At 61.3% G+C, this 15409-nt stretch overlaps 2 protein-coding genes across 3 annotated transcripts in view; one reads left to right on the top strand and one right to left on the bottom strand.

Annotated features, from left to right (window-relative positions):
- The window catches only part of Smarcd3 (SWI/SNF related BAF chromatin remodeling complex subunit D3), a 29700-nt gene extending 19642 nt beyond the window's left edge, over positions 1-10058 (top strand). Inside the window, exons 1-13 of one of the 2 annotated variants that reach the window (XM_090333560.1) lie at positions 1158-1587; positions 4077-4288; positions 5879-5921; positions 6662-6784; positions 6868-6990; positions 7212-7307; positions 7466-7567; positions 7771-7932; positions 8713-8810; positions 8951-9086; positions 9350-9472; positions 9592-9693; positions 9878-10058. In XM_090333560.1, the coding sequence (XP_090189686.1) occupies positions 1510-1587; positions 4077-4288; positions 5879-5921; positions 6662-6784; positions 6868-6990; positions 7212-7307; positions 7466-7567; positions 7771-7932; positions 8713-8810; positions 8951-9086; positions 9350-9472; positions 9592-9693; positions 9878-9931 (1452 nt within the window). In that variant the 5' untranslated portion in view covers positions 1158-1509 and the 3' untranslated portion in view covers positions 9932-10058. Of the gene's footprint in view, positions 1-1157; positions 1588-4076; positions 4289-5878; positions 5922-6661; positions 6785-6867; positions 6991-7211; positions 7308-7465; positions 7568-7770; positions 7933-8712; positions 8811-8950; positions 9087-9349; positions 9473-9591; positions 9694-9877 lie in introns of those variants that run through there. The other variant, XM_090333561.1, reaches the window with a different exon arrangement.
- A 37-nt stretch (positions 10059-10095) lies between these two features.
- On the bottom strand, positions 10096-15141 carry Chpf2 (chondroitin polymerizing factor 2). Its single transcript, XM_090333559.1, has 4 exons — positions 14521-15141; positions 13502-14066; positions 12548-12730; positions 10096-11861 (listed from the first exon to the last, which is right to left on the bottom strand). The coding sequence occupies exons 1-4, from the start codon at positions 14787-14789 to the stop codon at positions 10554-10556; spliced, it is 2325 nt and encodes a 774-aa protein (XP_090189685.1). The 5' UTR covers positions 14790-15141; the 3' UTR covers positions 10096-10553.
- Between the last annotated feature and the right edge of the window lie 268 nt (positions 15142-15409).

Below are 15409 nucleotides of genomic sequence, written 5' to 3'. Positions count from 1 at the left end.
AGCCATGGCGCTCGCGGCCCTCGTTCTCAAAAGGTGAGGACACTGGGCTGTGCGGAAAGCCTGGAGGTGTGTCTGCCCGTCCTCCACCTCCACGGCCCGCGGCTTCCCGCGCCCCTGCCAGATGCACCCGCGCGGGGGGATCCCGCGTTTCCCACGACCCCGGGCACATGGCAGAGCGCCAGGCGCGTCCCGGCATCGCTGGGTCCCTTGGCGCCCTGGCACGCCCAGGAAGCGGGGCACCCAAACCAACGCGGGCACGGGCCCTCCGGGGGAGACGGACCGGCGCGTGGAGGAGAGGAAGGTCCGCGCCCGGGGCGCCGCGCAGGGGGGAGAAGCCACCTCCCGGACCGGGTTCAGGGCGCCCCGGGACCAGGGGCCACACCCGGGTGACAGCCAGGGCCCAAAGGACCCGAACCTCAGGCAGCACAGACGACCCCGTCCTGACCTCGGAGACATCCGAGAGGCCGGGGACCCTCCCCGCCAGGACGGGCTGGGACCCAACCTCCAGGAAGTCTTCCGGGCCCTGCGCAGGGCCGGCCTCCCTCACCTGGGGGCGCAGCCCCGCGGGCCGGGGAGGAGCGGGCCTCGCGGGGCCCGGGCTCGCCCCGCCCCCTCCCGCTCCCCCTCCGCCGGGCGCCGCCCCCCGCACCTCCCCACCTCCTCGGGGATCCCGCCGCGCCGGTGCCCGCGGGGGGCCGTCCCCAGGCCACCTTCCCAGCTACCCAGCCACCCGAGCCCCCGCCCGGGCTCTGCGTCCTCTCCGGTCCTCCGATCCCAGTCCTCCCCCACCCCCATGTGGTTTTTCTTTTTTAATTCGGAAACACTTGGCCTCTTGCGCTCACTTTCCCACACCGAGACAAAGAAAGGCTCCCGAGCTCCCTCGCCCCGGAGCGCAGGGCGCAGGCCGTGTCCGGCCCCCACGCACGCCCCGGCGAGCGGGCAGGGGCGCCCAGCCCGGGCGTTCGTATCCATGCGCGCGCGTCCACACCAAGGGCGCGGACACCGGCGGCGGCGTGGGGAGCGGACGCCCTCCACGGCGGCACCCCAGGGCGGCCGGGCCGGGCCGGGCTCCCCCCCCCTCCCGCCCCGGCCTCCTTCCCACGAATGTTTCCCTACTTGGCCCGCCAGGTCTCCGGGGACAGGGCCTCCAGCGCAGCCGCAGCCACTTGGGGGAAGAAAGTTAGAGCGGGCCGTTGCCCGCCGGCCCGGTGCCGGGCGCTCCCGGGAGCCGGCGGGCAGACCCCGGGCCGCCGGACTATTTCTGTCTTATCAGTGCAGGAATGCGGCAGCCGCGGCGGCGGCGGCGGGCGGGCGGCGGCGGCGTGGGCCGTGGGCCGTCAGGGCAGCCCTGAAGGGGCCCCCTCCCCACTCCGCTCGAGTAGAAGTGTGAGAGAGCCCAGCAGGACTCAGAGGGAGAGTTGGAGGAAAAAAAAGGCAGAAAAGGGAAAGAAAGAGGAAGAGAGAGAAAGAGAGGGGGAGAGAGTGCGAGGCGCCGCCGAGCCCACCCCGATGGCCGCCGACGAAGTTGCCGGAGGGGCGCGCAAAGCCACGAAAAGCAAACTTTTTGAGTTTCTGGTCCATGGGGTGGTGAGTGGGGGAAAGTTGGCGGGGGGTGGGCGAGCGAGCTGGCTCGGGCTGAATGGAGGGAGGGCCGGGAGGGGCCGGCGCCGCTCCCCCACCCCCGCGCCCGGCGCCCCGGGACCGCGTCCGCGCCCGCCCGGGCATCCGAACACGTCGCCAGGCGGCCGGCCGGGGATGGGCGCGCGGCGGCCGGGAGGGGAGGCGGCGGCCCGGGCTCTGCTCGGGCGGGGGGGGGGCAGGCTGGGACGTGGGGACCGTCGCTCGCAAGTGCGTGCACGGGGCGGGGGGGCTCTCGGTAACGGACATGTTGTCTTCCTTTCTCCCGCCGGTGGGCCTCGGTGCGCCCCTGCCCCGGGGTGGGGGCGGGGCGGGGCACGGGGCGCAGTCTGGGCTGAGTAGCTCGCTGTCCCGGTGCCTCCGCTGGGACAGTGTCACCCAGCGCCCATACTCCGATTGGGTCTCCCGAGCAAGGAGCAGGTGACCCCGGCAGCCCCAGGGCGGGAAGCAGGCTGGCTGACGACGTCTGCTGTCAGGCTCGGGCAGAGGCCTGCTCCAGGGATGGGTCCCAGGTCCAGGCCCACGAGGGTCCCCGTGGCAGGCTCAGGCCCCCGAAGTTGATGAGCTGGACACCTCGAAGGTGTGAAGGAAGATCTGGAGATGGGGACGGGAGGCCTAGACACCAGAGGCCAGCACCACCACACTGTCTAGCTGGGAAAGCACGTGGGGGGCTGCAGGAGCCCTGGGACCTGAGGGCATGGAGGCCCGAGAGGAGCCAGCAGGGGGCCCAGCTGGGAAACAGGGGTTCTGGGGACTGAGAATTGGGCAATGGAGGGGGGGGAGCCTGTTGACCATGGCCAAATTTGGTTGTGACCCCAGGAAGGCACCTCGGTGAGGGAATAGTCCTCTCATGGGGTGGTGCTGGTGGCTGGCAAAGCCCTGAGGCCTCTCAGTGAAGTCTACCCTATCACTGGCCTTGGTGATTGGGAGAGTGGGTGATAGGGAGGAAGGCAGTCTGTTCTCCAACCCCAGGGATCTCTGGGGAAAAGTGGCCAGGGTGGTGGGTGGGGGTCATGGAGTTCCCAGTCTTCACTTTGCTGCTGGAGAGAGGTCCACCCGTGGGTGTGGGGGCTCTACACAGGAATTTCAGCCCAGCTAAAGTAGAGGTTCATTCTCAGGGGACTATCAGACCCACTTTCCCAGTGTTCTGTCTCTGGTAGTGGGAAATGGCCTGGCCTGGGCTGCCACTCTGGCGGCATGAGTGACAGAGGCAGGTGGATGGGGGGGAAGCACACAGGGTGGACAGGTTCCCTGGCAGAGATGAGCAGAGGCAGCTGCTGGCTAGGGCTAGAAGGGTTAGGATCAGACACCACCCCTAGAGTCAGGGCCCGGCTCCTCCACAGGCCTGAAGGGTAAAGTGGAGGTGTTTAAATGATAATAGGGACCTGCAGTCTGCATTCCTCCCTCTCTAACCTCCTCAGCTCCAGGCTCCAGTCTCCATCTCACCCCTCATCCATAGTCCCCCAGCCTCCCTCCTCTCTCCCTTCTGTGGTGTGGATAAGTGGGGTCCAAAAGAACACATGTCTCAGAGACATTTATTCTTCTACCCGGCCTGAGGACCACGATGGCAGGGTAGTTGACTTGTCTAATCTCCCTGGCTGTGGTGGGGCAGGGAGTGGAGGAGGTCTGTGGGATGGGCCATGTCTGTGATCGGGGGCAGACTGGAGGGAGGGGTGGGGGCCCGTGGAGTCCCCAGTCCCACGGCAGCCAGCGGCTCCCGCCCCCTACTCAGAGAACCCTGGCAAAGTCTGACATCAGCCCCTTGCCCTGCCCCCAACCTCCCTTCCCCTTGGGAAGAAATTAAGAGTGTGAGGCAGGTCAGTGGAGCCCCTGAGTGTGCAAGACAGAGTCAGCCTCACGTCTGGGACCCAGAGAGAGGCAGGGATGAGAGTAGGAGCAGAATGCAAGGCTGAGCAGCTCCAGGAGGGAGGCGGGGAAGCAGGGGCTGGGGAGAAGAGGTGCAGCCAGGGCAGGGAGGGGTCAAGCCCTCGCCTCCAGGCACCCAGGGGCGGGCGCTCGGGTGGGGCCTGGGCGGGTGAGCCGCCTGACCTTGGCGGGGTCGCTCTTTCCTGGAGCCCCCGCGGGCCCCTCTGACAAGTGGGGGTGCGAGGACCTGCTCAGGCTGCCCTGCAGAGGAGCGCGCGGACGCCAGCATCCTTTGAAAGGTTGAAAGGCGCCATTAATATTCCTCCCTGCCGTACCTAGCGCAGCTCCCATCTCGGCAATGCCCTGGGCAATTGCCTGGCTTCAGTTAGCTTCCTGCAGCGAGACTCGGAGCCTCCTCCTCCCCCTCCACCCCGTCCGCCCCCTGCGCCCCTCCTACCCGCCCCTCCCACCGACCGCTCGGCGCTCAGGGTCTCCAACCCCGGCCCCGGAGCCGGGTCCCGGGTCTGACCCGCGGGTGCCGGTTTCTGCTTCGCCCCCCGCCCCACCCCCAGCGCCCCGGGATGCCGTCTGGAGCCCGGATGCCCCACCAGGGGGCGCCCATGGGCCCCCCGGGCTCCCCGTACATGGGCAGCCCCGCCGTGCGACCCGGCCTGGCCCCCGCGGGCATGGAGCCCGCCCGCAAGCGAGCAGCGCCCCCGCCCGGGCAGAGCCAGGCCCAGAGCCAGGGCCAGCCGGTGCCCACCGCCCCCGCGCGGAGCCGCAGGTGAGTGGGGGGCCCGGCACCGAGGGCGCGCGGGGCGGGCGGGCGCGCACGGGGCGGAGTGGGGAGCCCGCCCTCCGGGGAGGGTGGGTGTCCTCTGGGGAGGTGGGTTCGGGGCCCTGCTCTGGCTCTTTTGTGTGCCCGTGACCGAGGCAGGCTGCGGCAACCCTGCCCTCGCCCCTCTCCCTGCGTCCCTGCTGCCCTCCCCATTCTTGACCCTAAATTCTGGGGGATGCTTCGCTCCCCAAGTGTGGGTCCCCGCTGCACCCCGTGAGTGCCCAGGCTGGGGGCTTCTCAAGCGGAGTCTCTGCCCTGTGGGCTCTGCCTGGATTCCTAGGCACTTAAAAGGTCGAGGAGCTGCCGTAACCCCTCCTCCGAGCCAGGTCTGCCCCCAGGCCGCAGGGCCAGCCAGCCCCTTCCTTGTGGGAGCATTTGAAGCACACACCCCCCCCCCCACCCCAGCCCCTGCTGGCTCTGGCAAGATCAGTGCCCCTCTGGGCTTCAGTGTTTAGTCAAACACACATGCTTCCTTTTGCACAACAGATGGATTCCTATACAAGGTGCAAAATCAATTTTACCTCATTATTAACTATCTTCTACACATCAAGAAAATTTCACCATTTAAGGGAATCCTGTGATAAATTCTTCTGCAACATGAACTATCTTTTTGTATCGCAAATCATCCCCTGATTTATCCTGTGTAAATGGGCAGTTTTGCACAAGTAATTTGTTTAAAACAAACCAGTCTTTTAATGATAGGTGCTTGTCCAAACTTAGAATAGGGCTCTCCTTGTAGAGCGCGGCTCACGGCCTCACTTGGTGGGTTTCTGGAGAGGGAGGGGATAGCAGGAACACCACGAGGGGGCAGTGAAGAGCTAGCCTCTGGGTTGCCTTTCAGTCAACCTGCAAGGGTGTTTGGGGTACTCTGGGAAGTCAGAGGCAGCTAACTCAGTCAAGAAGTAGCTGAATCCCCAGGGCTGAACTTACCCAGACCCAACCAGCCTGGCCCCAGCCCCGAGTCATACCCACGGAGACCCCCGCACCCGTGGGCTCCCCTCCTGGGTCCCAGGGGGTGTGGTCTGGCCCTTTTCCTGTTGGCAGGTGGTCCCCTTGTCCCTCCACCATCCTTCCTAAACCCAGGGTGGCAGATATGCAAGTCCTTCCACCCCAGCACCATGCCATCACCTCCCGCCCCAGAGAAGTGCTCTCTCTCTCTCTGCCCCCCCTCTCCCCCCAGGTCCTTCCTCTTCTGACCTCCCCCCTCCCCCCAGCTTTTCCAAAGCTCCCATATTTTTGCCAGCACCTCTCCCCCCACTCCAGTTCCTTGAAAGAAGGAATTTCTCTGGTTCTGAGGATGCTGTGTTATGGAAAAGGGACAAGGCCAGATTGGGGGCCAGTCATCCCCTCCCCAAGAGAAAACAGAATGCCAGTTCCACACCACCATTAGCGTCATAGCCCCTCAGGCAGGCAGACAAGGGGGCTGTGGGAACCCCAGCCAGGCAGGCGGAGATGTTGGGATAATTTAGCAGGTGGCCTCGTTACTCCCAGATCTGTCACCATGGTAACCTGTTTTTTTCTTTAAAAAATGTACAGTGCCAAGAGGAGGAAGATGGCTGACAAAATCCTCCCTCAAAGGGTGAGTGCCTTCCCCGGCAGCCCCTAGCCACCCCCCTCCCCGGCTGCCCCGCCCTCCCTCCCCCCCTCTGGAGCAGCTCTGTCACAGCCACTTTCACTTTTTGTTTAAAAAGCTCATTAAGAAGTGAGGCTCCCCAGACCAAAGGGGTGGGGGGGGAGGAGCTAGCCTGGGGACAGAACAGAGGGCCTGAGGTGGAGGGGGGGGATGCTGAATTCCAGCAGCCCCAGTAATAAGATAAAAAGCATGGGACAAAGGAAGCACAGAGGCTGTCAGGTGAAGGGAGCAGAAGCAAGGAGGTCCTGGCTGTTGTAAAAATAAATAAATAAAAAACCAGTACAGTTGAGAAGGGGTGGGAGGTGCCACAGTACAGGCAAGCAGTGATACCCCCAACTGCCTCAGAACCCCCAGAGTCCCTTGGCGCTTTACAGGAGCCCAAAGGTAGCTATAGTGATGAGAGAAGATGAGGTTAGGTCCTTGTCACTTGTACCTGCTAGGCTGGCACAGCACCTGCTACTCTGATGATGGGGCACACAGAGCTTCCTGAATTCAGGGAGAAGCCATTCTTGTCCTCACCCAGGAGGCTGGAGAACGGAATCCCAGAGAGAAGTACTAGCTGCACATTTTGAAATTTCATGCGCTGAGGCCAGCCAGTTCCCATCCACATCCTTTTGTGTTCTGGGACCAGTTAATAGGCGCACGTCCTATACTGCAAGATTGACTGAGCCTTGCTCCTCCTCCAGATTCGGGAGCTGGTCCCCGAGTCTCAAGCTTACATGGACCTCCTAGCATTTGAGAGGAAACTGGATCAAACCATCATGCGGAAGCGGGTAGACATCCAGGAGGCCCTGAAGAGGCCCATGAAGGTGAAGGGAGAGGGAGTGCAGGGCCCGGAGCCAGCAGGTGGCCCACCGGCTCTGGTTCTGTACCACATTCTTTGTTTCCACAGCAAAAGCGGAAGCTTCGTCTTTATATCTCCAATACTTTTAACCCTGCGAAGCCTGATGCGGAAGACTCTGATGGCAGCATTGCCTCCTGGGAGCTGCGGGTGGAGGGGAAACTCCTCGATGACGTACGTCCTGGCCCAGGTCTCTCCAGGTGTCTAGGGGTGGGTATGGGCTGAGTGTCTGCTCCCAGGCTTGGGGGAGCATCCCGGCTGAGGGGGGGCTGGGACAGAGGACTGCCTCAGTGTGCTGACTGCCTGCTGCCAGTTGGACCCATTCTGCACCTGTGGTCTCTGTACTGTCCCCCCTCGCCCCCTACCCCCCGCCCGTCCTTGCTCTCTTCCCACAGCCCAGCAAGCAGAAGCGGAAGTTCTCTTCCTTCTTTAAGAGTCTGGTTATTGAGCTGGACAAAGACCTTTATGGCCCCGACAACCACCTCGTGGAGGTAAGACAGGAGGCGTCGGCCCTGGAATCATTCCCTCCTGCACACCCACGGCTGCGAAGGAACCCCATCCACGAATTTGGGCTGAGAACCACCCTAGAGCCCAGGGTCAGTCCAATCCAGATGGGCTTGTGGGTGAACCAGCAATTCCCCCTGGACAGTGGCACCGGACCCCCACCACCCAGGAGACGGACGGGTTCCAGGTGAAGAGGCCCGGCGACCTCAGTGTGCGCTGCACCCTGCTCCTTATGCTGGACTACCAGGTGGGTGGCGCCTGCCCTCACCCCAGGACATCACACCGCCCCTAGGCACAGCCTGTGACCCCACACTCTTCCTCCCTCCTCCTACTGGTCCAGGAGCATGCTTTTAAGAAGCACAAGGGTCAAGACCTCAGTCCCACACAGGCTGCCCGCCAAGTGCTCCCCGTGCTCTCCTTTGTTCTAATTGTCCTGGTCACCTTGTTCAGCCTCCCCAGTTCAAACTGGACCCCCGCCTGGCCCGGCTGCTGGGGTTGCACACCCAGAGCCGCTCGGCCATCGTCCAGGCCCTGTGGCAGTATGTGAAGACCAACAGGCTGCAGGACTCCCACGACAAGGAATACATCAACGGGGACAAGTATTTCCAGCAGGTAATGTCCCCTGAAGCCAGGGATCTGGAGGTATCAGAACCCACCACAGCCATGGTCTTCTAGCAAAGAGGCCAGAGTCTCTCAGGGCCCCTCCACTATGCGCTCTGTGCTGTAGCCAATCCATTTAGCCTCTTAGGCTGGAAAGATCTGGAACCCTACCAGAAAGTACAGCCTTCTGGAATGTAATATCCTAGCAATTGGAAGTTAAGATCTGGGGGTAGGTCTTCTGCATCTCGTTTCATCTCTGTAGTGATGAAAGCTGGGCCATCTCACTTAGTGGACAGCTACAAAAAGAAAATTGCTGCTCAAGTGGCTTAACAAAACTCTTCGCAAGTACAGATTATTATGAATGCTTTAAAAAATAAATACAGGAGATAAATGAGTAGAAATAATGGCTGATATTTATTAAAGTACTTACCAAGTAGCAGGCATTGTTCCAGGCACTTTATATGTATTGATTCCCACAATTCCCATAACCCCCAATGGAGAAGACACCAAGGCCTCAGATGCTAAGTGTCTTGCTCGAGGCTGCACAGGATGTGACGGCAACACGACTAATCCCCAGGCAAGCAGACCTGGGATCCTGTGCCCGCACCCAGCTGGCCGTACAGCTGATCAGCTCAGGCGTGGCCCACCCTTACCCTATGCCACAGATGCCAAGGAATCTGGCTTTCAGCTTCTGTGGCCCTTTCCAGAACAGAAGGGCGCAGAACTAAAATTTCCATCTCTTCAAATACAAACACCCACGTGCTCACCCTCTCTTCAACTGTCCTGCTTCAGATTTTTGATTGTCCCCGGCTGAAGTTTTCTGAGATCCCCCAGCGTCTCACAGCCCTGCTGTTGCCCCCTGACCCAATTGTCATCAACCACGTCATCAGGTGAGGTGGACCCGCCTGCTCCTCAGACCATGGACTTTCCCTTCCACCTCCCCTTCCCTCCCAGTTGCACCCACCCAGCCTGGGGTCATGGGCTTTCTGTGGGGGCGTCACGGACACCAAGCGCTGGACCTCCCTGGCAGTGTGGACCCGTCAGATCAGAAGAAGACGGCGTGCTATGACATTGATGTGGAGGTGGAGGAGCCACTGAAGGGGCAGATGAGCAGCTTCCTCCTGTCCACAGCCAACCAGCAGGAGATCAGTGCTCTGGACAGTAAGGTGGGGCCCAGGCCCAGAGCTGGAGTGGGAAATCAACCCGTAGAGGACACGTACACCACGGCACGGGACCATAAGGACATAAGGGACACGCGGGCCTTGCCAGCCTCACTCCCTTCGGCTTGGCCCAAATCCTCCTTTGTCTCCAACAGGGGTATGAGGGGCTGCCCTTCACAGAGAAGCATGCCCTCCTCCTCCCCTCCCCACCCTGTCCCCCCTTCCCTTGCCCACCTCCACGGCCAGATTGAAATCATGTCTACCTGCAGATCCATGAGACGATTGAGTCCATCAACCAGCTCAAGATCCAGAGGGACTTCATGCTAAGCTTCTCCAGAGACCCCAAGGGCTATGTCCAGGACCTGCTCCGCTCCCAGAGCCGGGACCTCAAGGTGAAGAGGGTGGCTTGGGAGCACTGGAGTGGAAGACAAGCACATGGGGAAAGACCTTAAATGGTGGACAGCAGGGCAGGGGAGCCCCGGGGACTGGGCTGACCCATGCTCCCTCCCAGGTGATGACAGATGTGGCTGGCAACCCTGAAGAAGAGCGCCGGGCTGAGTTCTACCACCAGCCCTGGTCCCAGGAGGCAGTCAGCCGCTACTTTTACTGCAAGGTAGGGAGGGGCCCTTGCAAGGGAAGCTCCCTGTTCCCCTCAGTGGTCCCTGTGGGGACACCTGCCTCCTCTCCCCTCCCCTGAGTAGCTCCCAGACTCTCAGGACAGGGGTGCCAGGGGTGGGCTCCCCTGGGCACTCACCAGGAGCACTGTGACCCTGCTCCTGGTCGCACTTCCTCTAAAGATCCAGCAGCGCAGGCAGGAGCTGGAGCAGTCGTTGGTTGTGCGCAACACCTAGGAGCCTGGAAAACCACTGTGGACCAGCCAGCCGCCCTGTCCCCCGCGCTGGGCCCCGCGCCCGGGCCTCGCGCCTCTGCTGCCTTGGTGGGGTGGGGAGGACTGGATTAAAGGTCATTCATCTGACAGTAGCCTTGTGGTCATTGCACACTAAGGAAGGAAGGAATGAAAGAGGGAGGGCAAGGGAGGAGAGAGCTAGTAGTTTCTGTGGATTAACTCCCCCCATCTTGCCCTGAGATTCTCCTCCTTACCCCATTTTCTTTTTCTTGCCAGTCCGGGGGCTTGAACTCAGGGCCTGAGCACTGTCCTTGAGCTTTCTCAAGGCTAGAGTTCTACCACTTGAGCCACAGCACCACTTCCAGCTTTTCTATGCATGTAGTACCAAGGAATTGAACCCGGGTCTTTGTGCATGCTAGGCAAGCACTCTACCACTAGGCCAAACTCCCAGCCTCCTTATCCCCATTTTCCCTGGAGCTAAAAACAATTTGGCAGGAGATACTTTTTAATAACATTTTCTTATTTTTAAAAAAATACAGTGGCGAGCCCTCCATCTGTCTGTCATCTTGCCTTGCCCTTCCAGGGGCAGAGGCAGAGACACCGGGGGCGGGGGGGGGGGTAAAGTGCTAGGTGCTGTTGGCCTGCTCTTGCTCAAAGAGAGCCATGGCCAGCTGCGCACGGCCCCCCAAGCCCTCCAGGTTGCTGAGGCGGCAGCGGTGGTAGAGATCCTCGCTCAGTCGGGGGCTACAGTCCCGCATGGAGTACTTCTGCACCAGCCCTGGCTCTACGGCTCGAAAGAGGTGGAGCCCTGAGAACCGGAGGAAAACATCCATCACCTCCAGCCCCTCCAGGGCTTCCTCCTCTTCCTGGCCTGCCAGTTCCCCAGCCAGCCTGGCGCGGGCTGCCAGGTAGTCGGCGTTGTAGAAGCAGCCCTCTGCGGATGCCTGCCGGTCAAATCTGCCACCCACAGCAGCCCCCCGGGAAGGGTCTGCACCAGGGGGGGAGGGGGGATCGGGGCCAGACCCAGGGGGTCCCGGGGCTGATCTCTGTGGTGACAGGGCAGGGTTGAACTCCTGGAAATGAACTGGAAAGAAGGCCTGCCAGCCGGAGATGGCATTCATGCGGCAGCGGTTGAGGACTTCGGGCCCGGGCCGCGTCCACACCGTGGTGAGGAAGAACAGCGTGTCCACGGGGTGCTTCTTGGAGACCACGTCCATGAGCCGCACCTGGGAAGGGGCCTCGGCTCGCACAGCCAGCCAGGCTAACCTCGCCCCGGGATATCTTCGCTCTAATTCAGCCGACGCAGCCTTCACCCCAAGAAAGGGGTCTGGGGCCCCTCGACCACCTTCCTGGGGCCCATAGACCAGCAACAGAGTGAGCAGAGCATGCTCTCGGGGTTCCAGGATGCTGGCTGCAAAGGCCTCAAGGAAAGCCAGGGCCGCAGGGGCTTCCGCCACCAGGAGTGGCAGAACCAGCTGCACGCGGGTGGCCTCAGTGACATAGGGCATAGGCAGGATTTCCACTCGGCTCAAGGGCCGCAGTAGGCTGACCCTGCGAGCCAGTGCCCGCCGGTGCCCGCGCTGGGTCACAGCTTCCAGCAGCAAGTCCAGGGTGTACTCCATTCCCCTGGCTGGGTCAAAGCGCCGGTAGCCGTTGAGAAGCCGCTGCTTCTGGAAGCGCAGGCGGGGCTGGTAACGCCGATTGAGCTGCTCCAGAGCAGTGTCCACAGCGTCACCCACGTCTGCCCTGCTGGCCCCCTGCAGCGGGCACTTTGGGGCTCCATCCGCACAGGAGAAGGTGTGCTGCTCTGTGAAGTAGTCCCAGCCTAGCACCTCAAAACGGGAGTGTGGTGTGAAAGGGGCTGGAAGCCCCACAGGCCAACTGAGCCCCGCCTGCCCCTCAGGGGTCAGCATGGTCAAGTTCTGGATCTGAGCCTAGATTGGAGAGAAGGCACCCAGGGTCAGTGCCAGCTCTGTGATCCCACCCATCCCCCAATGACCAGACTCCAAGACGTCCTCCAGTGACAGGACTTGGCCAGCCCCTGCATGGAACCACGTGGTTAGAGTGGAGCTAAAATGACCCATCTGAACACTCGCTAGTTTCCTGGTCCCCTCCTAGCTCAACTGAAACACGCAACCACATTCAGATGCTAGACATGATTGTCTCTACTTGTGTGCCAGTAACAGGGCTTGAACTCAGGGCCTGGATGCTGTCACTTAACTTTTCAGTCAATACTGGTGGCTCTATTACTTAAGCTACAGCTCCACTTCTGGCTTTTAGGTTGTGGAGAGAAGAGCCTCTCAGACTCTGGGCTGGCTGGCTTCAAACCACGATCCTCAGATCTCAGCCTCCTGAGTAGTTAGGATTTACAGTCATGAGCCACCAGCACCCTGTAGCTGTTTTGAGTCTGGGCACAGCTTTTCTTTCTTTCTTTTTTTCCGGAGGAAGGGGAGTCATGGGGCTGAACCCTGTTCTGAGCTCTTCAGCTCAAGGCTACCTGGGCCCAGCTTCCTTCTACCTGAGCCCAAATCACTCAGCAGCCTCCTCTCTGTAAGTGTGAACACTTCAGGCTCTTCTAGCCCCCATGGTGATGCTTGGGCTCCTGGCTGACTCAACTCACCTGTAGTTGTTCTATTTCACTGTATGCCCGCTCCAACTCCAGAGCACTGAAGCGTTTGTGGAGCCGGTACATGAGGGTGCCTTCAGAGACGGGGTGCACAGTGAAGGCATTCAGGAAAGCTGAGCTCCCCTCCTTCTCAGGATCCCTATTCTTGGCCAGTTCAAAGGATCGATACTGCTGCCCCTAGAGGGACAATCAGAAGAATCAGTGTTGCACACAAAGGCCACCAGCCTCAGTGCACTCTGGACCAGGACCTGTTCCTGCTGCTGCTTTAGAATAGATGGAGGGCCTTTTACCAACAGCTCCCTAAACCCTCGTTCTTACTTTCACTGTCCACATTTTGGTTAGAAGAAAGCAAGCAGGCAGGGCCAGGAGTTTGGCTTAGTGGCAGAGTGCTTGCCTGACATGCACGAAGCCCTGGTTTGATTCCTTAGTACCACATACATGGAAAAGCCAGAAGTGGTGTTGTGGCTTAAATAGTAGAGCTCTAGCCTTGAGAAGGCCCAAGGACAGTGCTCAGGCCCTGTATTTGAGCCCCAGGTCAGGCAAAAAAAAAAAAAAAAAAAGCAAGCAGACAAATGAGGGACACTTCTCCCCCAGAGCCCACTGTCCCTCACAGGGCCGGAAGCCTCTAGTTAGAGAATGCCCTGTCTCTGGGGTCTTCCACCCTTCTCTAGTATGGCGGAGCTGCTCTGAGTGGGCAAAGGGATGTCTCTTCTGTAGGAACGCTAGCCCTGGCTGTGCTGTGCTGGGAGGAGCAGATGCGGGAGGGAGGCAGATGAAAGGAGTGCTGGCGAGTTGGGGAGACCTTTCAGTCTCCCATTTTTGATGCCCCCAGGTAAGCATGGGTGCTAAGGGAGAACCATGTCTGGGAAGGTCAAAAGTCCTCTAGCAACCAGCTGGGAATATAATCACTCACTGCTGGGGAAAGGAGCCAAGGTGAAAGGGCATCACCTGGTGCTGTGAGACACAGCCAACACCCAGAGAGTCGATCAGGCAGCGGCCAAGCCACTCGTCAGGACGGGCACTGAGAATGTCTCCTCGGCAGCCATCCAGATGTGGCCGCAAGCGAAGCAGGAGACTCCGTGACAGCAGGTAGCCAAAGCCCCCATGGCAGTACCGAGCCTGCTCGCCGGCGCCAATGAACTCCTCTGCCCGGCCCAAGTACAGGTCATGGTTGATGCTGAGGTGGCCGGTGAGGGCTGCCAGGCGGGGCGCCTGGACATAGGTGTCATCTTGCATGATGAAAAACCAGTCGTAGTCAGCCCCAAAGTGTGTGTGAAGATGGCGCAAGGTCTCTGACATGAGCCAGGCAGGCCGCTCGTCCCCATGGGACACCACCTGCATCCCCACAGGAGCCCGGGCCCCTCGCTGCCCTGTGAAGTAGAGTAAGCGGGGGAAGTGGTGGGCCACCGTGCGGTTCACAGCCACAGCCAGAGTGGACAGCGTGGCTCGGGACGTCAGGACGGCCACCAGCAACCGCTCCCGAGAGCCCAGCTCTGTCTGGATGTAGCGAGTCCTGTAGAGACAGGGGGAAGGGCAGTCAATGCATCTTTAGGGAGCACGTGCCAGCCTGCCCAGCTCCTATGTCTCCCAGGAGTAAGAAAATCGGGCTAAGCAGAGGGAATGAGACCTCTCCCCTCCCATATTAACTAGCCACTGGAGTGAATTTCAGTAAAACGAGAACTGAGCAGGTGGACGGTCCCCCCCCCAAACACACACACCGCCCTGGGTTTTAGTGGGTTGGTGCAAGCCCTGCCCTGTTCAAGAACAGTGAACATTAAATTAACACCAGTGGGCCAGACCTTCTTAGACTTGAAGGGAAGAAAATAGCAACAAACTAAGGTGGAAAAAATACAGGAAAATCGCTCTAAGAGACCTAATACTAAGTGTCAATGGAAAGGCAGAGGCAAGGACGTAACAGCAGCCCCAAGTGGAGGGCCCGTGTTGGCAGCCAAGGAGCCCTCCCTCACCTGAGCACCTTCTTGTAGGGCTTGTTGGGGTCCCTGTAGTAAGGGACAATCCGGGGCTTGAAGTCTTCGTCGCTTTGGTCCAGCCGACTTTTTGAGTCTGGATTCCGTGGCCCTCCTGGCTCCCCCACAGCCACGGCATCTACGCAGGGATCTTCTCCCTCACCCTGGATCCAGGAAACCCGCAGGAGGCTCAGGCTGCATCCCAGGGACAGCCCGAGGATGAGGGGCAGTGCTGGTCGCAGCAGCGCCAACAGAGAGCTCAGTCGCATGGTGGTAGGTCCTGTCCTGCGTGTGCCCCAAGGGGCACAGCCTCAGGAACCAGTGCGTTCGGATGAGCCCCGGGCCGGAGGTGGGCGGGGAACGGGGGCCACCCGGGTGGACCACAGACCCTGTCGTGTTGGCATCCAGGCCCAGCTTCCCGGGAAGGCGACCGTCACGTTCACAGCTGCCTCTGCCTGGTCTCCAAAGGGCGAAGGTGCTGGGCCGGGTTCGGCCCAGACAGTGGGACGTGCGCAAACGCCCTCCCTGGCTGCCGGGATCACACTTGGGTCTCAGCAGAGCCCCGCGAAGGCTCCGCACACCCCTGGAGGCGGGGGCCAGGGACCCCACACCCCCCGGCAAAACCGCCCTGCGGGCAAGCGCGGGAGCCGGGAGCCCTCCTGCCCCGCCCCAGGCCCATCCGGGCCCAGGGCCAGCGCCACCCGCGTGCCCGCAGGCCGCCCAGCCGAGGGGGCGGCGAGGGGCGGCGCCCCGGGCGCGCGCGACACAGCCCCGGACGCCGGGCCAGGCCGCGCGGGGGGAAGGCGCGGGAGGTGCGCGCGGCGGGCCTCCCTCCGCCGGCCCCGAGGGCGCACAGACGCAGCCCCGGCCGCCCTTTTCGGGCCCCGGC

Source organism: Megascapheus bottae, chromosome 5 (assembly GCF_031878675.1).
Source record: "Megascapheus bottae isolate mThoBot1 chromosome 5, mThoBot2.hap1, whole genome shotgun sequence".
Lineage (NCBI taxonomy): Eukaryota > Metazoa > Chordata > Mammalia > Rodentia > Geomyidae > Megascapheus > Megascapheus bottae.
This window is presented reverse-complemented; position numbering and strand designations above follow the sequence as displayed.

Bases quoted from the DNA above. Each gene is read 5' to 3' on its own strand.
- Chpf2 (XM_090333559.1), bottom strand. From the start codon at position 14,789: ATGCGACTGAGCTCTCTGTTGGCGCTGCTGCGACCAGCACTGCCCCTC. The intron at 14,067-14,520 runs GTGAGGGAGGGC...CTGTCTCTACAG, and splicing joins CCCTACAAGAAGGTGCTCAG to GACTCGCTACATCCAGACAG. The intron at 11,862-12,547 runs GTGAGTTGAGTC...TCTCCAATCTAG, and splicing joins GTGAAATAGAACAACTACAG to GCTCAGATCCAGAACTTGAC.